The sequence below is a fragment of the Python bivittatus genome, unplaced genomic scaffold, assembly GCF_059951505.1.
Source record: "Python bivittatus isolate LINGU-HERP-01145 unplaced genomic scaffold, Pbiv_v1 ctg000070_np1212, whole genome shotgun sequence".
NCBI classification, from domain to species: domain Eukaryota; kingdom Metazoa; phylum Chordata; class Lepidosauria; order Squamata; family Pythonidae; genus Python; species Python bivittatus.
This window is the reverse complement of record NW_028277034.1, coordinates 49,466,414-49,489,817: the sequence shown is the minus strand read 5'-3', so window position 1 is coordinate 49,489,817 and position 23,404 is coordinate 49,466,414. Positions and strand designations below refer to the sequence as shown.

General features: G+C 42.4%; 1 protein-coding gene across 1 annotated transcript; it reads left to right on the top strand.

Annotated features, from left to right (window-relative positions):
* The first annotated feature begins 223 nt into the window (after nucleotides 1-223).
* FGF5 (fibroblast growth factor 5) lies at nucleotides 224-21,580 on the top strand. The gene is made up of 3 exons (XM_007425360.3): nucleotides 224-608; nucleotides 8,758-8,861; nucleotides 21,233-21,580. The coding sequence occupies exons 1-3, from the start codon at nucleotides 224-226 to the stop codon at nucleotides 21,578-21,580; spliced, it is 837 nt and encodes a 278-aa protein (XP_007425422.3).
* The last annotated feature ends 1,824 nt before the right edge of the window (nucleotides 21,581-23,404 follow it).

Below are 23,404 nucleotides of genomic sequence, written 5' to 3'. Positions count from 1 at the left end.
AGCCTCCTTTAGACTCCAGGCATGTATGGAGAGCTGTGAGATCACCCGGGTTATAAATATCCCCGTGCCAGCGCCGCGCGCTCGGATCGCGCTCTCCCTCTCGCGGGCCGACTATGCCTCCTTCCCAGCGCGGCGGAGCGCACGCCCGGTTGCCTCGAAGGTGCAGCGGCGGGAGCGGCCGCCGCTTCTCCAAAATGCCTGGCGCGTTCCTCCGGCTGGAAGTATGAGCTTGCCTTTCTCCCGCTGCCTCCTCTTGCTCAGCCACTTGATCCTCCTGGCTCTGGCGCGCCAGCGGACGCGGCCCCCTCGAGCGCAACTTGGAGAGGCCGGGAACGGCAACGGCGGCGGCGGCGGCGGCGGCGGCGGCGGCAGCAGCGATCTTGGAAGTCGCTCCGCCACTTCGTCTTTCTCCTCCTCCTTTTCCGCACCTGCCTCCTATTCCTCCCCCTCGGGGGGAGCTCAAGCCGGGAGTTCCGAAATGAGCAGTTTTAAGTGGAGTCCCTCCGGACGTCGAACCGGCAGCCTCTACTGCAGGGTCGGCATCGGCTTCCATCTCCAGATCCACCCGGATGGGCAGGTGAACGGCTCTCACCAAGGCAGCCTCTTAAGTAAGTGCGTTGGCGCCTCTCCGCCCCTTGCTGGGCGAACTGGGGCTGGCCGGGTCACGAAGTCCTGCATTTTGGGGTGTTTACTTTGCTGTGCGTGCGCACGCCTCTGGGCATGCCCGAGTTTCAACTGGATTTTTAAAATATTTAATTTCCATTTACGAATGTCTAGTTTGGCATACCTGGCTCAGTCCCTAGGCAATTCCTTTCAGTTCTGCCCGATTCCTAGCTTCCAAGCTCTCGGCATGCGCTCCAGGAGCTATTCGGATGGGAACTGCCCAGCGCCTTGGGGATTTTGCTGCCGCGGTTCAGTCAGTGAAAGTCCTGAGCACGGAGCTCCAAAATCAGGCTGAGCCATAATCTGTGTTGGGGGATGTTCACCAGATAGTTGTCTGTAAATTGGGAATGGAAGATGCCTGCTACTAGTGGAAGCTTTTGAGCAAAGCACTAACAAATACGTGGAGAAGCAGTCCATGTGAAAATGACTGGGAAGTATTACAATAATAATCTGGAAAAAAGCTTACATTTTTGCCTCCCTGAAATCATGAATACTCCCCATGTTTCCACTGCACCGCTGTTCCATTAAGGGGATCTAGACCCTATTCAGTTTAAACAGACTTAATTTTGCCTAGGTAGAGAAAACATTACACTATTTGGCTGTTGGTGTTTTTGACTTACATGGAAGCAAGATCCATGGAAGTCAGGGGATGTCAGTTGGTATAACTATGGAAGAAATGGGTCACTGGTGACTACAAAAACAATTACATCTGAAGGAATGCAGTAGAATGTAAGAGGTTTATAATTGGCCAATACAGTCAGGAGAGTTCCTAATGCAAATACAGTAATGCATGGCGCAAATGAAGGGATGTTGGAGATGAGGAAGAGGCACCACTACAATATGAATCACAAGGCTCAGTTGATATATTTTGCAACATCACATGTTTTTCCCGGACTATACCACTTCAGGGAAGTTTGTCTCCCATCCCAAATTGTTGACATATTGGAAACACATCAGATGGAATGATATCCTCCATGGTGTCTCCCTTTCTCTGAGGAAGCAATGAAATGCTAGTCTTCCCCACTTCCATTGCCTGTCAAAGCATTCTGGAAGTTATAATCTCAGCATATCTGGAAAGCAATCTGGTTCAGGGTGGCTGGCTGGCTGGCATGAAAAATCAAGTCTGCACCCTTGTTCCTGCTGTACCTGATCCAAGGTGGATGAGAAGCGTGGGATAAGGGGTAACAAGGCACCGAAGAATCACAGTGTCTCGTGGCACTAACAAATGTATGAAAACATCTCATAAATCCAGTCTCCTTAACTGAATGAAGTATAGTAATTAATAATTAATTTTTAAGACTGTTGGCTATATACACTACCATCCTGGTCGTCATGCAGCATAGGTAACCAGGTCAGTTAAAGATCTAGAAGCTTTATTCACACAGCATGCTAAGCTTGTATAGTTTTAATCTCTGTTAAATTGGGTGCGTGTATGCAGTGTGTTGTGTGAACTCAAGTTACTAGCTATGATGCAGTGTATTGTGCAAATTCAGCAACCAGGTTAAGGGGGAGTTCTTAAACAATTTCTAAATGCTTTACAGGGTCATATGTCCACATTCTAATTTTAATTTCCCCTTCCAGTATTCCCAAAGTCAGATTTAGAAAATTTAAAGTTAGCAGAATTGCAATAAAGTCTACCCGAAGTCTCAAAGGGTTTGTTGGGTGAGGTCTTCAAGGTTAGTGGTGTCCCTGCATTCCACATAAAAAAGTCAGATTGACTGAATTGAGCCTTAACTGCCACACTGGCTGTGGACAATAAGTCCTCAATACATCTGAAGGCAGTAAGCTAATTAATAATTGCAGTGTACAATTGGTCCTTCAACAATTGGTTCTTCAACTGGGGACTCAGTAGCTCTCCAGATGTTTCTCCTATGATATCTGCTACCTGAATGATCACCACCATGCCTAACGATAAGGCTGACCTTGCATGGAGGAGAGAGTGGTAGGGGTCACTCAGTGTTGAGTTTTAAAAATTAAAAAAAAATCTCAGTTTTTAACATTTGTTATTTCAAGTTCTAGAGTTGTGCTGGGCTTCAAGTCTGCATAACATTTTGTTTCAGCTTTGCTTCTAAATCAGTGTTTCTCAATCTTGTCAACTTTAAGATGTGTGGACTTCAACTCCCAGAATCCCCCAGCCAGCGTGCTGGCTGGGGAATTCTGGGAGTTGAAGTCCACACAACTTACAGTTGACAAGGTTGAGAAACACTGCTCTAAACACTGCTCTAAACCAGCCTTTCCTAAACTGGGCCCCTCCAAATGTGCCAGAAGTACAAGTCCCAGGATATCTGGCCAGGATGCTGACTAGGCCTTTCAGCTGGAATCCCACCACATAAGGAGGGAACCACTTGGGTGAAAACTGCACCCTGTAGTTAATCTGTTGTTAAGTTTATTCAGCCAATCCTAACACCAATTTCCAGGTTCAAGGTTTTGCATAATATGTGTAAGGCCTTAAACAATTCGAGACTATTTAAATTTCAAAAAATATAAATTTGGGAAATGAATAAAAAATGTGTATTAGGGTCCAATCCTTGATGACCGCTATAGTACCCTGTGGCTCCTCAGTTCCTGGATTATGACTTGTACCATTCCCACATCCTCTTAAAAAAAAAAATGACCTGGGGAAATCCTTACCTCCCCATTAGTTAGTTTTAGCGCTTTAGGTGTTTTTCAAATCATTCCCTATCTATATCATTTCTGGCTAAGAAACTGGTTGCCCAGTTTGCAACTGATGAATGAGCTGGCTAAAAAAGAGGCATATCAGTAGAGATACTGTCCCCACAACCTCAGAATTCTGGTGTGCTAAGAGTCAGTTAATGCGAGAAAGCCAACCAGGTGTCACTACCCACTATAAAGTTCTGAATTCAAACATCTGTCCCTCCATCTGATCAGCGTGTTGCTACAGAAGGCAAACTCTTCGTCCAGTAGATTGTGATTTCTCACTCTTAAGTACCAACATAAAAAGATCAAAACTGTATTGATCACCTGGCCTTCCAGGAAGAGATGATATTGATTTAACTCCCCCCCCCTTAAAATTAAGAGGCATGATTATGACATGAGCTATTAATAGGCAGGAGAGCCTAAAAGTGTATTCGGGCTTGATGTGAGTAGAGGACAGAATTGGCCAAGATGAACTTTAGGGAGCTTCTGGATTTCCTGAGGTTTGCCATGGAATTTTTGCAGAATAATTGGCTTGTTGGAGATCCGGCTAGACAGCTATTCTTCCTGCTTCAATTGCAGCATTCTACATCATGTAGATATTGATGCTGTTTAACCAAGCCTTTTATTTACACAGCAAGAACGGGAACATCTGCTGAGTTCCTCCAGCTGGAAGAAAAAAGCTTCCTGTGTCAGCAGTTTCCTGCAATTCACCCCACTTTTCTCAGCCTCTTCATTCCACTGCATTTTTCTCATGAGTGCCTTGTTTGAGTTACCCCCACAACTCTTTTGTATTCCCTCATTTCTTCATAGTAGCTTTCCTCTCTCCAGATCTGTTGGAAGGCACCTCCCATCAGGCCCAGCCATTAGCCATGCTGGCTGGGAATTATGGGGCTTGTGGGATAACACATCAACATGGAGGGAAAGCTGCATTATGATAACTTTAATTATTTGTACAGTGAAGACCAGTTGCTGAAAGAACAAGGGCTGAGCCAAAACACTGATACACAAATAGCAGCATCTCCGAGTCCCACCTCTTGCCTCCACAATGAGGTAGGTTAGGCTGAAAGATGGCAACTGGTCCAGAGTCACCCAGGGAGCGTTCCTGGCTGAGGGTGGATTTGAACCTGGGTCTCCCCACTCCTAATCCAACACCTGAACCACTACATCACATTGGCTCGCCAGTGAAATTCCAGCAGATGTGAAGGATGCTAGACTTGGAACATTTCTGCACGAGCAACTTCTAGAGTCACCCAACCATGGTCATGCTGGTAGACGCTGATCACTTCAGTGATGGCTGGAGGATGCTATGAAGTGCTAGTGCAGAATGACCTTGGAAAGCTTGGTGTCACTCTGTTTGCTGTGCTCTGTCCCAGTTTAGCTTAGATCTTCCAAACTTTGTTTACTCAGTTGCAATTTTCTCCCCTTTCAGCCATGGTCCTTTGCCAGCCCATTCCCTCTTATATTATCATACCCTCATAATAACAACACTTAGACAATGTCCCCATTTGCAGTTAACCATGGCACCATGCCAGAATCTTCAGCATGTCTTGCTTAGCTCCCCTTGTGATTTCCTGCCCCTGCAGGAAGTTTTCCCTCTTTATTTATTTATTATTCAGATTTATATAGCTGCCCAACTCATCTTTTGTCCTCACCACACTTCTTTCATCTTATCCCCAATCCCAGAATGTCCCCCACCCCCGCATTCCAAATCCCACTCATCAGCAGCCTTGAGGTGTGCAAAGTCAGTTAAGCTTTGCCACCCCTGACATTGGAGGCAAAATCAGATGACCAGAGAGGTACCTACTGGGGGTAGAACCATATGGACACGCCCCTTTCCTTTGATCCTTGCTCAGCCTCTTCCATGGCCATTCTGCTGTTTCCACCATCAAGAACTGGCTATGACAGCATATAAAATATAAAGAAAATGAGCTGATATATCATGTTGGCAATCCTGAGAAAGCATAATAATAAATGGGGGCCAGCCCATCTTTTTTTCTTCCTCCAGAACGCAACACAGAGGAATCTGCAGGCTGGCAATTGGTGACTTTTTATGAAAAAGATAGAAAGAGATAAGAAAAAATAAAGTGCTGTTCTCCAAAGAGATCCAGTTTGGCGTAGTGGTTAAGGCACTGGGCCAGAAACTGGGAGATCGGGAGTTCTAGTCCTGTCTAAGCCAGCTGGGTGACCTTAGGCCAGTCACTTTCTCTCAGCCCTAGAAAGGAGGCAATGGCAAACTCTTTCTAAAATCTTGGCAAGAAAACTGCAGGGACTTGTCCAGGCAGTCGCCAGGAGTCAATAGTGACTCAAAGGCGCACACACACTCTCCAAAAACTGCTGCCAGCAATTCAGCTCTGTCTGTGATGATCTTCTTCCTTCTCCTACACTTTATTCATATTGTGACAGAATGGGTTTTGAGGGAGAGGCAGAAAAAGCAGCTTAGAGAATCTCATCCTTTTCTTATGGCAATGCCTTGATATGCTGAACAGGGGAGTCATGGAAGACTGGGGGGGAGAGGGGGAGGGCTTTGCTTCCAGTATCTACTACACAGGCATAGTTTGGTGGGAACTTGGAACGGATGCAATAGAAGCAGAATAGGGACGTTAGTGGGGACAGCTTATTTTATGCCAGTAAAGTTTTGTGAGTAGAGAGGGGAAGGAAAAGAGCCTTAGGTTTTTCTTTCTGCAATTTCACAACCTTGCAGAGGCAGGCAATCCAGACTGTGACACCACAATGTTTCGCTTCACTCACTCCAAACCCAGATCCTTCTGCAGTTTCAAAATCACCTTTGTTGACCTTCAAGGCAAAATCTGCTCCTATTTTTTTCCTGTTTCTCAATAGCCCTCTGAAGCAGAGCTCAGGAGCAAAATGCATCCTCTTCAGATGCAAATCCTCCAAAGAACTGGGAGGCAGAAGGAAACCAGAACTGGAGGAAGAGCCGCCTAGCAGTGAAATATTTGATTCTGAGAGGGAGAGATGGAGCTCCTACACTTCAGCCCATGAAGACATGTTGTATTAAGGGGGGGGGGGGAACTGTGACAGCCTCACCCATCCTGGAAATCTGATCTGAACTATGATTCCACCACTTTCCATTCTAGTTATTTGCTGTCTCTGGACAATGGGAATTGTAATCTGGGCTCATTAGGAAGGTGCCATATTGAGGAAGATCTGCATGATAAAATCAAGAAAAGAGCATTGCAATAATGGAAAGATACAAGATTGTCTCAATCCAATTCCTACTGGGCTTCCATCCGTATTACTAGAATGGACATCAGTTCCTCGCTGTACCATAGACACTTACATTGGCTTCATTGGGATCCAGATTGGCCTCATGACTCTCACCTTTATCAGCTGTGCAGCTGAGTAACAAGTGATGAGTGCCAGCTAAATGAACATCCAGAGCCACAGCTGCCTCAAGCTAGCACATTGACTGGCTACCCAATCAGGTGGCAGAAGGATCCCATTACTGTCAGCCCAAATAATTTGACAACTCCATGGATCATGTGAAAGAATATCCACAGCAGAAATCATTTTTCTTTAGGTCTGCACTTAAGAGCAGACATGAGCACTGATGGAGGCAGAGTAGACTGCAACTGAGCAGTTGCCAAAGATGAAGACTCACTTGCATCCTCCATATTGATTGCTTCTCCACCTGGAAGTCAGTGGCTGATCTGGATTTGGGCAAGTATCATCTTGTCCTTCAGCTCAGGCAGTGACATACCTTAGGCCAGGTTTGTCCCCTCCCCCATAGCCTGGTGGTAACATGTTTCTCACTAGCCTTTTTTCTGTTGACCATCTCAACAACCTGAATCTTTTATTCAAAGGGTACAAGCAGAACATACTGTATATCTGCTAAGCCAAGACCAGAAAGGAGATACAGCGGTGAAAAGGCAGTAAGGGTCAATAACAGAGATCCAAGGGAGCATGAATGAAGAACAATCCAGAGACAGAGGTTCAGGAATACAGTAGAATAAACTAGAGGTAGGACCACAAGGAGAACTACAAACAGGCATTGTTCTTCAAACAATTGCTTACTTCTAAGGCTGACATGCAGAAGCAGCAGAGAACTCCACCCAAAACTCAGGAAAAATTCCTGATTCCCATATAACCTTTTACTCTCAAGGCACACAGCCTTGACACCTTGCATGACATTATTCTTCTGCACGTTGTCATGCTGGGATTGGGGATATGGATTGCAGGTTCAGAAAAAGTAGGAGGCATTGGTTTTACTTCTGAATTCTTGGTCAAGTCTGAAACCACAGACAAATAAAACTTTCTGGCTCAAATGCCTCTCCAACCTTTCCCCCTCTTCCTTTGATGAGAATTCATCCAAGGGGTTCTTGAGTTTAATGGCCAGGCTCATTGGGATCCTGGCTAAACCCATCTGGAAAGCAGAAGATTGGAGAACATTGGTCTGTGTGAAATCTCCATTGGTTGCCTCCCTGGGTGCGCTGTTCTGGTCTGCTTTGCAGGGTGAGAGTAACTCATGGAAGATTGATGGTCCACATCTGACCAAAGTAACAGGAGTAGGAATGGGTGGAGCAAGCCAAGGCATGTGGAAGTATAAACTGGCTGTGACTGGAGCTAACGCCAATCATTGCAGTGTTTTCTGAGTTACGCAAAGCCATGACACCCGATTATGCATTGTACCTATCTGGTGGGGGAATACAGCTTTAAAATGTGTGGAGGGTTGAGGGCATCTCTTTTCCTTTTCCAGTTTTAGAGTGGATGCGTGCCTCAGCCCTGTGCAACTTCAGAACTCGCCCTGCTTCTGTGAGCTGCTGTATGAGTGGGTGCAATCAGCATACGTGCAGTTTGCCGCTGAAAAAAGGCATAGATGAAATGCTCCAGACTCACACATGTCTGGGTAAGGGGCTCCTTCTGAAGCCCTTCTCACATGTGGAACTAAATGTGGTGATTGGCTGGCCCATTAAACATGCGCTGTACAATCTCAGAGGTTCTTTTAATCTGTGTCATTACTTGAATCATCCCAGTCTTATATCCAACCATAAATCCAGCTGAGCCCAGGATTCATTTTGGCTGATGGGGTATCTTGACTTAAATGAAAGTTTCAGATGTTGAAGTGTCCTTTCTTCTCCTTCCAACATTTCCATCGATGCTTTTTGCATGGAAGGCAATTAGCTACTACTAACAGAAGCAGTGGTTAAAATCCCCCCCCCTTCATCTTGCATCAGTCGTGTCCTTTAAAACCTCAGGACATCTATAAATAAATGTATATTCAGATAACCCAAGCACAAGCAAGAAGCAATCAACCATGAAATCACTGGTTATAAGCCTAAAATGACAGGGATTTTTTTCTGCTTTTTTTTCCTTCTCAGACAGTGCAAAATGACAAGGCAGTTAAGTTTTCTTTCTCTTTTTTTTGTTCACAGCCCTATGAAACATGAATTTTATTTTGAGGATTTTTGTCCTTTATAGGTATTTTGGAAATATTCGCTGTGTCTCAGGGGATAGTGGGAATACGAGGAGTTTTCAGCAACAAATTTTTAGCCATGTCGAAAAAAGGAAAACTGCATGCAAGTGTAAGTACATTTTTAAAACATGCATTTCTGGGATATTCATCAAAATGTGTCAGTGGGAAATATATACTGCTATAGCATCATCTAATCATAATGAGGTTTGATTATGCAAACCCTGGAAATATAGTTAGGTATAATAAGATATTTCTCTTTGACTTGAGATACTCATCCCTGGCCTATATAATTTTGACCCAAGAGGCTATGTACAGCAACTAACTGGAGATTCGTGAAATCTTCCAATCTCATTGTTTCCCCAAAATTTCAGAAATGGAAAGGGAGTGTTGTGCTTCGGTAATGGCATATGGGAATGACCTTGGGAGACAGGAGGAGGAACTGCACACTGGACAGCCAGCATGTAAAAAATATCTCAGTCCACAGAAGGGGAGGCATGAGGGTCAGAAGGGCCCCTCCCTAGTTTTCATGAGAGAGTAAAAGGAGAGGAGAGAGCCAGTTTGGTGTAGTAGTTAAAGCGCCAGGCTAGAAACCAGGAGACTGGGAGTTCTAGTCCCCACAAAGGCATGAAGCCAGCTGGGTGACCTTGGGCCAGTCACTCTCTATCAGCCCTCGGAAGGAGGCAAGGGCAAACCACTTATGAAATCTTGCCAAGAAAACTGGAGGGACTAGTCCAGGTAGACACCAGGAGTACAAAACTGACTTGAAGGCACCAAAAAAGGGGGGGGGGGATGAGAGGGAGGGGAGAAATACTTTCAGTCTTGCAGGATTCTGTTAATGGAACCTGACCATAAAGAGAGATTTATTGTCATCTATTCTTGCAATCGGATTCATTGCTGTGCTTCTTGTCTGGACTACCTTGAAGGGCTAAGAGTTCCTATCCAGTGCGGAAGCCTTAGAAATGGCCGCTGAACCCAACCCCTCCCCGTTGTATGAATCAAAGCCTCCCAGAGAGAAGGTTGTCCAGTTATTTTAACAGATGCAAGGAAGGGAAGCCTGATGCCTCCTTTGGCAACCAGGGTGTGCTGACTGTCTGCAGCCCACCCCAGCGCAACACTGTCTTGATCGGTTGCTCAGCTCTGCTAACAGCGACGTCCGGTGCATGCTTTTGTACCCGCGCAAAAGCCACTGCTTCTGAGACATGCTGTTGCGCTGTGACAAAAGGATACAGGATACTGTTTTGCTTTGTGTCCTGGCTGTGAAGAAGACTTTAACTGAAACCTTGAAGGAGGTGCTTTCTGCTAGGTCTTCCTTCTCCTAATGGATAACTGGTTCCACTCTCGAACTGTTCCTGCTAGGACATTTGCTCTAACGCCGAGCCAGATTTGCCTTCCAGTAACGTAGGGCCATGACTGTGTGTCCTGAAGTCTGGGATATGAGAGAACAAGTCTGGACTTTCTTGTGTCATAACTTTTCAGATTCTTGAAGAATGCTGTCCTTTCCCCTCGGTGTTCTCTTCTAAAGGTTAAATTTTTCCAATTCCTTCAGAGGACATAGTTTCCAATCCCCTGATTGCTCTAGTTGCCTTTCTTTGAACTGATCCCAATTTGTTCCAAAGCAGTGTTTCACAACCTCAGTGACTTTAAGATGTGTGGACTTCAACTCCCAGAATTCCCCAGCCAGCATGGCTGGCTGGGGAATTCTGGGAGTTGAAGTCTACACATTTTAAAGTCACTGAGGTTGAGAAACACTGTTCTAAAGTGTTGTGCTCAGAACTGGATACAATTCAAAGTAGAGTCTGACCCAATATACTGAATCCATTATTTCCCATGGCTGGGAAACTTTACTTATGTCGATGTAGCTTAAAGTTGCATTTGCTTTTTCAACAGCCAAATCCCACTGTTTATATTCAGTTCCAACATCATGTCCATGTACGCTGTTACCAAGCCAATTATCTTCCCTCCGCTACATGTGGCCTGATTTTTCTTTCCTAAATGAAGCCATTTGCTTTTGTCTTTATTAAATTTCATTCTGTAATGGATTATGATAGGGTACCCATTTTTTTTTCATATGCCACGGAAGGACGTTGTTGTATGCATTCCAGGCTGTTATCTAGTCTTCCTAAACCAGGTTAATTGGGAATTACATAATTTTGAAGTCCATGACTACCTGGAAGGCACTGAGTGAAGAAAGGTTGTCCTAATAAATGGCATTTATGTATGTATTTATTGCACTGATCCATCCTAATTCCAAAGGATTCCAGGTAGCAAGAAACATCAAACTATCATGATCATCCCCCATGGTAAGTAAATAAATGCAAAGCATGAAACAAAAATGAACCAGACAAGCCACAAATTAGAGAGACTGGATTGACGCCCCTTTTGTCTCTTTACGGTGGGAGGAAAACCAGGATATTTTAGCATCTGGATAGATGCTGGTCTCTATTTATGTAGAGTATGTCATTCCAATGTGGGATTAAGATCACATCCATTTCACTGTCATCCTGCCCCCCCTAGGCATATTTGGTTGAACCTCTCTCAACATGACTGGGAAGGGGACCTTAGAAATTGACTTCCTGGTCATGCAGAAATAATCCTAGAGGTTCATGTTGGGCTTCATGAAAGATCACCTCTTTCATTTCCATGTGAGAAGCTGCAGTAGGACTTTGCACCAAGAGAGGGGGGAAATTGCAATTTCCTCTCTTTTACTCCAAATTCTCTCACCCAGGTGATCTATCAACTCTGTACTAGTTTTTTAGTCTTGAATACATGGAAGTCATGAAAGCCGGAATCCTTCTTGTCACACCTATACACATTGGGCCTGTCCAGGTTAGAAACAACATGGCTTTCAGAGGTGCCCACAGGTGGGGGTCAAAAAGTCAAGAAGGCAGCTACAGCCATGCAATCGAAGCCCTGCCTCTTTTTTGCCTGCCTCGTAAATTGCTATATCTGGATTCACACAACTGGCAAAATAAAACCCAAATGAACCATATGAAGTGCAAATGACGTCCAGTGCAGGGCTTCTAATCTCGCTGGGTCTCTGTGAAATTAGATGCCAGCCCAGGAGATTCTGAGATACAAAGGTGGCTTCTAAACCGTCTACTTCAGCAAGTGCCTCAACAGGTAAACTGCTGGTCAGCTTCGTGCAAAGATATGTTAGAAGTGCAGGCATTGTGATTGTGGTTAACTGAGTCGTGTGTTATGGTTATACGATGGAGCTGATCTGATGTAGTTCTGGTGCATTTGCAACTTGGCTTATAGGCTACAGTATCTTCTGCTTAGATGGCAACTCAAAAATGAAGAGGCCCTTGCAAGACATTAAAATCGAGCTGTCTGATATAGAGGACTGGCCTGGCAGCTCTGGTTTAGCATAATTAATGTTAATTGCCTAGTAGGGTTACTATAGGATCTGTTTTTAATAACATGGATGAGTTCTTTATAAGCTTGCGTTGGTTCTTCAAGAGCTTGAGGTAAAGAATGGCCCGAAGTGCGGAAATCTTGGTTTCTTCTCCCAGATAACGTGAAATTACTTTGATATTTCATGTTAAAGCTGCGCCTTGCAATTCAGTGACTGCTAAAATTAAATTAACCCCCTTCTTGTTTTCTGGTTAACGGCAGTGAGCCAGACATGCTGTTACAGATAGACCCAAGTGAAGCGAGGTCAGTCTGGAAAGGATGTGACCTGTGATTCTTCCTTCAAATCAGTGCAAGGAATTAGTTGAAACCCAAGCCAAACGTCTAACGATTACTGGGCTAAATAATGCTGATAATGTAAAAACAGCATCTGTTGTACTTTCCTGCTTTGGCAAGATGAATGGGCTAATGAGTTGGAGGAGGACTGTGCTTGTCACTCATAGAAAGTCTTTGTTATCAAGGCTTGGCGTATTGCTAGCCAAGTGCAAAATAAAATTAAGTTCTGTTGTTCTTGGAAGGAGGATGGAAATTCTATAGGCTGTGTTGGTCCCCCCCCTTTCCATATCTACACTTCAGGCATCCATTGAAGGGTGATTTAATTAAATTATAAAGCAGTTTGTTTGAAGGAAGCTGGATTCAGAAGCAATACGAATTCTGCCAATTCTTAGCTCCTGACACAGATGGCTCCATTTTCATTATCTCTCTCTCTCTCTCTCTCTTTCTCTCTCTCTCACACACACACACACTCACACACACAGACACACACACAATCTGTATGTTTCAGATTGAAAGCTCATGCAATCTGACAGGAGAGAAACCCATTGCTTTGAACAGGATTTACTTCTTAGTAAACATGGACATGGCAGCACCTAAGCAGCCTTGGCTGATCCCAGAAACTAAGCAAGGTTGGATCTGAGCTGGACTTGGATGAGAGACCACCATAAAATCCCAGGGCTCTGGGCTAGCCTGGGAAGTTGAAAAACCATTCTAGGAGAAAGCAGTGGCAAACCACGTTGGTATTGTTTTTTTAAAAAGTCACACGGATGTGTCCGTGAAGCTGGATTTGAGGGAGTCTTTATTTTAAGAATGTATAGGATTGGGCTATGAATCCTCTTACAGTTCAAACAGATTTTCATGGTCCTTCTATATGCCAAAGTTTTAAAACCTCTATTACTGTAGTAGGGGCAAGGTATTTTTACAAAGGGAAAAAGGATCTCCTGTTTTTTGAACTGGAGTTGTTAAGAATGAATAAAGAATGAATAAAGTGAAAGGAGGGCTTTCTTGTCTAATCCTTGTTATGTCTTCTTTTTTCCTATGGAAGCTCTTGGAAAGAAATAAAGAAATTCGGGGCAGAACAGCTAAACCAGATCCAGTTGGTATCGTTACTCCTGTCTTTCCCATACCCAGCATGCTGATCACTCAAGTAATAAGGAATTGTTTCTGGTTTTGTTTTTCAGTCAATGGAAGATTAGCCCCAGTTCTCAAAAGAATAAACAGGAAAGAAGCTTTCTTGAAGCTGGAAGGGTATAGAGTGACAGGTCAGCTGTACTGGTCCAGCATGTGACTTGCTAGAATGTACATCTGTCATACAAATTAAGAGGCTGGAAAGAAAGTGTGCTTACAATACCTAGTTACTACAAAATCAGTTAAAGCTTTGATTGTAGATAAGTCTCCTCTTTCTCCTTCTCCTTTTTCTTCTCCTTCTAAAAAAAGAAATAAAAATCTGAATGCGATCATTGATACAACCCAATTTCCATGATTCATGCTCCATAAAGGGTGACTTTGTATTCAGCTTTCATTGTGCAGTCATCCTGTCTCATCTATGGGTTTTATATGGGTGCTGGATGATGTATTTCTTTTGTGACTGTCCCATTTTTCCTACCAAATTCCTCCAGTTCTTTTTCCTTACCGCAGAAAATCAGTTAAGGAAGGAAAGATGGAAGAGACATGCAGTCTAGATCCCACTCTTCTAGAAAAACACCCCAGGAGGTGTATGGTAGTGAAGGGGAAAGCAAAGTATGCTATGGTGGGATAAATCAGAAAAATAGATGGGTCTGAAGTTGGGATATGATCATGGAGGAAAAGGAAATGTTGATCAGAGGAAGCCAAGAAGAAGGAAGGTGTTTTATACCAGGAATGAATTTTAAACAGGTGAGAGATACATGTAGGGGGAGGAAGATGGGCACAGCAGTTGACTTTCCCATGAAGAGGGTGAAGAAAGAATTTGAAGGACAAAGAATTATAAACAATATATAGAATTATATATTGCTTTCCATATCAAAGACATGGGACGGTTGATAGAAAAGACTACAAGTGAGTTCCTATAGAAACACTTGATAAGGAACACAGGTCTTGAATGGAGTGGGGACCTTCTAGTCCTCCAGATGTTGTTTAACTACATCTCCCAGAATCCCTTACCTCTAACCATACTGGTGAGAATTGTAGCTGAGCAACACCTGACCTTTCTCATCCCTTACCAAAGCAATGCAGCAGACTGATTTTGCCCAACCTGATCTTGTTCATGCATGTTGAGACTATAGTTCCCCAAATTCCCAGCATTTTTTTTTTTTTGTTGTTATACAATTTTGGAAGCTGGGATGTGAAAAGTCTGAAGGTCATGAGAATAGCGCTGGATTATAAAAATACTTAGCCGACTTTTGAATAGAAACAAATTCTACCAGCATTTCTAATTTGAGTGCCCTCAAATTTTTCTTTGGAAAAAAGGGGATATAGAAATCATCATCATGAACAATATCTCCTTGAATTGTTTTCGTGAGATCAGAGATCTCCTGTGTACAGTCTCATGTATGGCCTATAACCTGTGGACTTAACCATGAAATAATAAACTTAATTGGCATAACTATTGATAAGAAAGGATCTGGCTTAGATGCTGATGTCTGGAGCTTATAAAAAAGCAAAATTTACAGAGGCCTTTTCTAGTGTACTATTCTTTCCTCGCTGATTGCAAAGGCAGCTGAGCAAAATTAATGTCCCAAGAGACAAAGGAATTGCTCTTCTGGTTGACACAGATCTTGGCAGAAAACATAGGTCTTGCTTCAGTAGCTTTAGACAAGATCACAACACTACTCTTTCATGCTTTTGTTGTAGCACGAATGGCCAGACGAAGATTAGAGGGAAGACATGACCTGCATAGCAGATGTTTCTTGTATTGGATGCAGACATTGTTAATTCTTTTGGGGTTCACCAGAGTGGAAGGACATTAGAAATTCCAGCAATATGTTTTTCTGGAACTTATATCTAGAAAAGGTCTGTAACATTTGGGCACTCCTCATGCCTAAAGTAATAAAAGAGATGACTTTTTGTTGCCGTCTAGACTTATGTTTATATTTAGTTTGGGTTATTCCTGTCTAACAGAGGTGAGCAATTCTGAGCTTTGGAATCATCCTTTTTATTTTATTCTGTGGTATTTCATTTTTGCCAACCCCAGAATCTGCTCTGATTGCAATGCCGAATTTCAGCAACATGACTGCTGAAAATTGACAGCATGGTTTTCTGCTTTTTTGAGGTGGGAAATGTTAGTCTAAGTCCTAACATGTATTAACGCTTAATGCACACACACACACACACAACCCCCCCCCCCAAAACCATTATTTTCTCTCAAACTGGAGGAAAATCCAAAATTCCAGTCCCATTCATGCCCAGGATACAACCCATATCTTTTATATCACCACCCAACCCACTGTATCTTTCTCCCCAGGAAAAAAAAATGTACATTCTGGCCACCAACAATTTGCTCCAAGGTTATAGTACTGAAGCATATTTTGGCCTTGCAAACCCACTCATACTACTTTTGAAAACTTGGCCTTAAATTTGGCAGGAAATAACTTGCTCAGGGTATATATATACAATAGTAGGACCTCCACCTCCACGTAAATTGGGACTATCAAAGTCTTAATTCATTAAGGAATGTGTCCTTAGAATGGGGCTGGTTCCTAATGACTTTGTAACTGTTTTCATGGCATCCTCCTCTGAAATAACACTCTCCCCCATGCACCCACCCTGTGTCCTATCAGCCCCTTCCTTTTCGGCTTTTAGGAAAGTAGTGAACATCTGGTTGTTCCACCAAGCCAGGGAGGCTCAAGTGACCTCTCCGTGGTGAGACTGGTTTCCTTTCATTATTGCTAATGTGTTTTTTTGTAGTCCCCACTTCCAAAGGAATATTTCTAGTTGCTCTTTTTTTTATTTGATTGTATAGTTTTCATCCTAAATACATGTTAGGAAGCTGTATGGTGCTCAGAGCTGGCAGATTGGTGTGACCTAAAATCCTATGCGGGGGACAGAGTGCGCTTCTCATTGCTTTCTTCCAGAATGTAGTCTTGATTCCCATATCTCCCCTATAATCTTAGGGTTTCTTGGTGGTCTTCTCTCCCATGCTAACCAGATCCAACCCTGCATAGCTTTTTTGAAATTGGCCAAGTTGGCCAGGTACTTTTCCTTGCTATGATTTACTTAAATGACACCACATGAAAGGAATGGCACATCTAATAAGGTGGAGCATACTACAAGATTTTTAAAAGGTGGCTTAGAAACGGATTTATTGCTGGAGATCCACTATCTTTAAGTATATGTATTTCTTGTAAGTCTGCAAGATGGAAAGATCAGAATTCTGCCTCCATCGATAGCTTTCTCCACTTCCAAGGAATTCTTCTTAATTTTCTCTTCTGACTTAATACCTTTCCACTGCCAGGCTGAGTTTGCAACTCTGCAACTCAATCTTTTCCTACAACTCCCACTGAGAGAAAGGTCATTTCAGTCCATTCACCAGCAATGGAAGAAGCCACGGCTGTGCTCTTTCTTTGCGAGGTCTGGCAGCCTTGGGAACCTATCAGAGGCAAACTAATACAACCCTGGAGAGTTGAGGCTGTGAGTTAATTTACGTTTCTGGGAAGACTAGGGCCTATGGTGGCGATCTCTAGAGCTTAGACAGTCCTTGCTCTATCACAAAATCAGAGTTCCTGAGAAGTGTGGGGCAGGAGAAGTTTGCCAGAAGACAACCTTCCCCATGAGAAACAGGGAGAAGAAGAGAAGCAGTTTTGCTGACAACCTCTCTCTCCAAGACTTCCCCCTCTTCGGTATCTTAATGAGTAGACCTTTGACTTCAGCAACCCTTCCCATTCACCCAAATTGAAGAAGGCCTGTTGATAGATGAGAGACATGTTTCCTTTCCAAAACAAACTTAAAACCTTTGGGAGGCAATCATGTGAAATTGTCTTCTCAAATTTATAGTGGAATAAGTCAGCAAGAGGAATTCATTACTATGCAAGCAGGTCATCTTTCAGCTTCTCTCTGTTGTCAGTAGATACTTAGCTCCATCTTTTGGGGGGGGGGCAGATAGCAGAATTAGTGTTTTTTTACAGGCGAACCAGGATGGGGAACAATACAAAATGAACCATTTGGAAGTGCTTTATTAAAGCCATTGTTTCCCTTTCTCTCCAGGGAAATGCAGATAGAGATGAAAGCCAGGTTGATGTGAAAAATGATGGGTCAAGGGCATCCATTTCTGCAAAATAAACAGCTTGTATTATTATTTAGAATTTTAACCTCTCATTTTCTCCTTATGAGGTCAAGGAAATGTATGGGTATCTGTGACTGACCATCCAGATGTTGCTGAACTATAATTCCCAATCAGCTGAGCATTATAATTTAGCAACATCTGGAGGATCACAGGTCCTCATCTCTGGTGTAGTCCAAGGTCACTCATTGGCCTTCATATTCAAATGAGGATTTGGACTGGAGTGGCCAAGAACTCAGAACCAAGCTTTTTCACATGTAATTAGTCATGGTAAATTTAATTGATCTCATGATGTAATGGTATGTGGGAATGACCGTGGGAAATAGGAGAAGAGCCACAGACAGGATAACTGGCATGTAAAAGATATCTCAGTCCACAGAGAGAGAGGAGGGGGTGTGGGAAGCATTTCAGGATGGACCCTCCCTAGTTTTCTGGAGAGTAAAAGGAAAGGAGAGGAGAAATACGTTCAGTCTTGCAAGATTCTGTTAATGTAACCTTACAGTAAAGATAGAGTTAGGACTCCTAGTTGTACTTCTTGTCTGGACTACCTCAAAGGGCTAACACATAACTGGGATTTACCAGTAAAGATGCAGGTGGGCAGTTTAATTTACTGAATATGGCTTGCAACTAACCCTTTAAAGCTTTTTAGACCAATACCCACCTTTTAATTTGGATTTGGAAATACATCAGTAACCTGGGTCTGACATACTATATATGTGTTATGATCAGAACTCCTAACCCCCTTTGCTACTCAGATCTGAAGTTTTGGGCCATCTTTAAGGGTAGCCCCACGCAAAGCATAATATGGTTGTTGAGGCAAGATGTCACCGGTACATGGAGGAAGGGCGCCTACATATAATGAGATATCAAAACCAAGTAATATAATTACCATCAAGCATCCACCATGTCACATAAGCTACAGTATGCTTACACAAATATTATTTTTCATTCTTATCAATGGTTTGGTGAATGATTACATGTCATAGCAGTCAGTTTTTTCATTAAGTCATTGCTATGATCCACTATATTTACATACAAATTAAAATCATTTTTACAGATGACTTGATGACCTATATGTACCTTTTGCTTGACTGAGTGAAATTTTGTTATCTTGCGAGTTATATTTCCCAACCCCCAAAGCTGCTCAGAACCTTATGAAAAATTTGGTGAAAATAACCAACGAGTCTGGATAAGAGAGAGAAAATAAAGTATAAAATATATGAAAACTAGGTGGTGGTGAATTTTAAATGAAAATAAAGATGATGATGTAGTATAAGGTTGCGTGTGCATTGCAAATACATCCACGGGGGTCAAAAAAGTCAAGATGGTGGCCACAGCTGTGCAAGCAAAGCCCTCATCTTTTTCTTTTTAGAGTAATTTTATTAAAAATTACAATTGCAACAACGAAAATAATACAGACTACAAAATAAAAGAATAAAAAGAAAGAATAGAAAGTGCAGAGAAAAAATAGAAAGAAAAATAGAAAAGAAAGAAAAAATAAGAATATAGTAAAGAAAAAGAAAAGAAATATATAAAGAAATGACTTCCCGCTTCATCACAAGAAATATGAACAATTTTAGTATCACCTTCTCTTAAAATACAACAAATGATCTTTTCTTCCCATATCCCATCTCTTATCTATAAACAAATCCTTAAAACCTTGTCATTTCAATCCTGATGCAGCAAAAGTCCATTAAGGATTACTAGAAATAAAAACATATCTATTTTAACCTTGATCAAATAAACCAACTTTACATTCCTTCCTTTTACTTCTAACAATCTTGATCTTTAGTCCCTTCAAATAATGTCCTAGAACTTGATTTCTTTTCATTTTTTCTTTGTCCCTTCTCGCAAAATTCCTCAAAGCTTTAACAAGCCTCTTTTGTAAATAAATATAGGAAAATTATCCAGGTCACTTTCTTGGTTTCTTATTTGCATATCCCTTTTAATTATTAAGATATCAGCCATTTCTTTTGTATGTGCAGTATAACATCTTTTTCCATGTCATTCTTGTAGCCTGTCATTTTTAAATCCACTTTCAAATCAGTCTCAATCTTGTCAGGTAAAACTTGTTCCTCTTCTATAACATCTTTTAAACACAATCTAGCTATAGAGCCAGACACATTTAAAATTAACTTCTCGGTCCACTGTTCAAAAATATCCTTCAGTATGTCCAATGTTAAAATATTTTGTTGTTACTGTATTACTGAGTCAAATTTAAGTGTTCTTCTCCTTTAATTGTAATCTTTAATTCCTTCTAGTTCCCTCTAGTGTCCAACCTTCAAAGTCCCATCCTATCATGTTTTTTTTAAAAAAGAATTCAAAACAAAAGCATTTTCCCATGGGAAGGATTCTTATAATTAATTCCAAAATCTTATTTCAAATTTATCTGGGCCCTTAGTCCATTTGTAACTTTCTAAAATCAAAGTTTTAATCCCCTTTTGCTGTTTATTAAAAAAAAATTGTCCTTAAACTTGTATTTAAAACTTTCTTTTGCTGAGAATTGAAGGAAACTCACCCGGTGCTGTAAAACTTCTCAATCCAAAGGTACCTAATCGCTGAAAGGCAGTTAACAAGCAATTTCTGAAAGTGATTAAAAAAGGAAGTATGCGAGTCCTGGGTCTATAAAGGCACTGACCATGGTTTGGGCGAAGTTGGCATTCCCGCATCTCCCAGAGCTCTAAACCCACTAGAGACCACTGTCTTGAGGTCTCCTCACGAGGAACAACTATCTGGAGCACTTGTGGGCAATCTCAAGCCCTTACCTTCTCTGGAGAGGCATTACATAGAGCCAGTCTACTCGGCTGCTCATCATTCCGCTGCAGTTCGCCATTTCTTCCCTAAAACCCAGCCCTCATCTTTTTAATGTCACAAAAAAAGAACAAAGCTTTGATCGCTCACTTGCAGCTATCTTTTTGATCCCTTCCGTGGATGCTTCTAGTACATGACCAGCATCTCTCGCCTGGTTATTAGAGCAGCCGGTCTTTTTTCAGGCTTCTCCATGACTGCTGAAAAAGCTACAGTAACAGTCATATGAAGCTTTCCTGTCCAGGTTTGTGAGCTTCCCAAATTCATCCATTCTATGAGAAACAGAAGGCTGTGCTAGAGGGATCAGGGTCTGATTTAGCAGTGTTCTTATTTTCTTCCAAGGCCCAACCATCAGCAGGTTCTTGTCAGGTTCTTCTTTAACAATACAGAAATATTCTCTGACTAGAAGCCATTTAGGCAACCCACAATGATATCTGCATAGCTGGCTGGGGAATTCTGGGAGTTGAAGTCTGCCCATCTTAAAGTTGCCAAGGTTGAGAAACACCAGGCTACTTTATGCTGACCAAAACATTTTGTTAAGGAGGCAAAAGGATAATGTAGGAAATTAAGCCAGTCTACTATCACCCTCCCAGTGAACCCAAACCATCAAGCCTGGGAACTGCCTTCCTTCTTTTTTGCTTTATGAAACTAAAAAAAAAAAAAGAGTCATGAGTTGTAACCCTAATGCAAATCAATTTCCTTGCTGATTCCTGCGTTTTCTTTTCCAGGCCAAATTTACAGATGATTGTAAGTTCAGGGAACGGTTTCAAGAAAACAGCTATAACACCTACTCCTCAGCAGTCCACAGGACTCTGAAAACAGGAAGAGAATGGTACGTGGCTTTGAACAAGAGAGGCAAAGCCAAGCGTGGGTGCAGCCCACGGGTGAAACCCCAGCATGTTTCCACTCATTTCCTCCCACGGTTTAAACAAGCGGAACCGCCAGAACTTTCTTTTACGGTTGCTGTCCCCGAAAAGAAGAGACCCCCAGTGGTTCTTCCAGCCAAGCCAAAGGTTCCATTGGTGGTCCCTCAGAAAAAGCCGGTCAAGTACAGACTCAAGTTTCGCTTTGGATAGCAATTCCTTGTTAATTCTCAAACCAAGAAACAATCATTTTTACTCAGGAGCTGCCTCCAAGCAGAAAAGCAGACCACGCTCCGTGATACCTTCAGCTCCACTCTTGGAAAAGTCCACCTTCATTTGGGGCCTAACCTACAAGTCCGACCACTTTGAGGGGAGAGTGTTAAAAAGGACATGGAGTCCTTCAGCTATGCTAAGAGGGACAGCGCCAAAGGAATTCAGACAAATTCAGAAGGAAGCCTTAATTTTCCAATCCATCTCTCTGCTTTCCAGTGGTTGACCACGGATTGTCTTCTGCTGGCTTTCAGTGGCTGAACTGCTGTGTGTAAGATAACTTTTCCAAGATGTGAAAGATTACCTCATATGTTGAGTCTGTTCTCTCTCTATTTTTATTACTTCTACCTGGTTTTTAATTGCTTTATTTCTGTACTTTTTTGTGTTGTAAGCACAGGGGAAGAGGCGAAGACAGTTGCTCATGTCATGTTCTCTGCACGTTTGTCTGTTCCTTCACTTTTTTTTCTGCACTTTTAAAAACATGTCTGAAAATACCTCAAATATGATTATCAGTGGATTTGCTCAGCGCATTCATCTGGTGATCTAAATGTTTTAAGAATTCAGAAATGTTGGAATCTGGTGGGAAGGAAAGGGAGATAATAAATTGATCAAGATGGAAAGATCTGATGTGAAATTACATGTACAATACCTGTGCTTTTCACATGTATGCCACCTTCTTTGAGGACGCCGGTGTTAAGGTCTAACGTGTGTAGGAGCTGATGTGACCTACTGAGTACATTAGGGGTTGTTTTGTTTGGGAAATTTCATCCAATTTCAGCAGAAAGCAACATTTCAGACCTGTTTGGCAGGCATATGTGTGTTTCTCGTCCATCTAAATGTCCAAGGACCTTTAAGGGAAGTTCAAACTCATAATGCCCACCTAGATGGCAGCATTTACCAGCCTTGGCTGATCCCAAGTAGCTAAACAGGGTCACAGTTGGTGAGCGCTATGCTGGAAAAGAGACTTCTAGGAAACCCTGGGGCTGTAGGCTAGACTGGGAAGTTAAAAAAACACCCTGTGGCAAACATTTCCCTACTGTGGCCAAGACAACGTGGACACATCCGTGAAATTGTCAGGAGTTGAGCTTTGACTCACAAGGAGTTTACTTTCACTTGGAATAGTAATACTCCATGAACACTGAAGGCTAGGCATCCCAGATTTCTTCAGTTTGGTTCCTCTGCAGTGTGTGTGTGTGTGTCTGTGTCTGTGTGTCTGTGTATATGTATGTATATCTACATTGTGTGTGTGCGTGTGTATGTGTATATACACACACACACACACACACAGTATATATATACACATGAATACACACTATGTATATGTATTAACATACACACTATGTATTAACGGGGGGGGGGGGCGGGATGGTGGGAATTATTATCAAAGACATGTGGAGGGGCTGAGATATGTCCTGGAGGATGATAGAATATTCACTCATTTTTTAAGGGAGAAGTCTCTGTCTTGTATGAGATTTGGGGAATCCAGTACCATCTTCTTTCATAAAAAAAATAGTGGATGAATCAGGCTGTATCATCTTCATTTGAATGGTTTTCCCCCTCAGTTATAAAAACAGGGTAGCGACTGGGTACCCATTGCCTCCAACCTGATGCCTGCACGCTCCTTGCCCAACCTGTTTTTAATGTTTAAAGATTATTTTAATAAAAATAAATACATGAATGAATGGGAGTCTGGAATGCTGGAAAGGAAAGCTTTTGCCATTAGCTTCCATGGGGGGCCCAGAAACATTTCAAAACATTAAAAAAGGG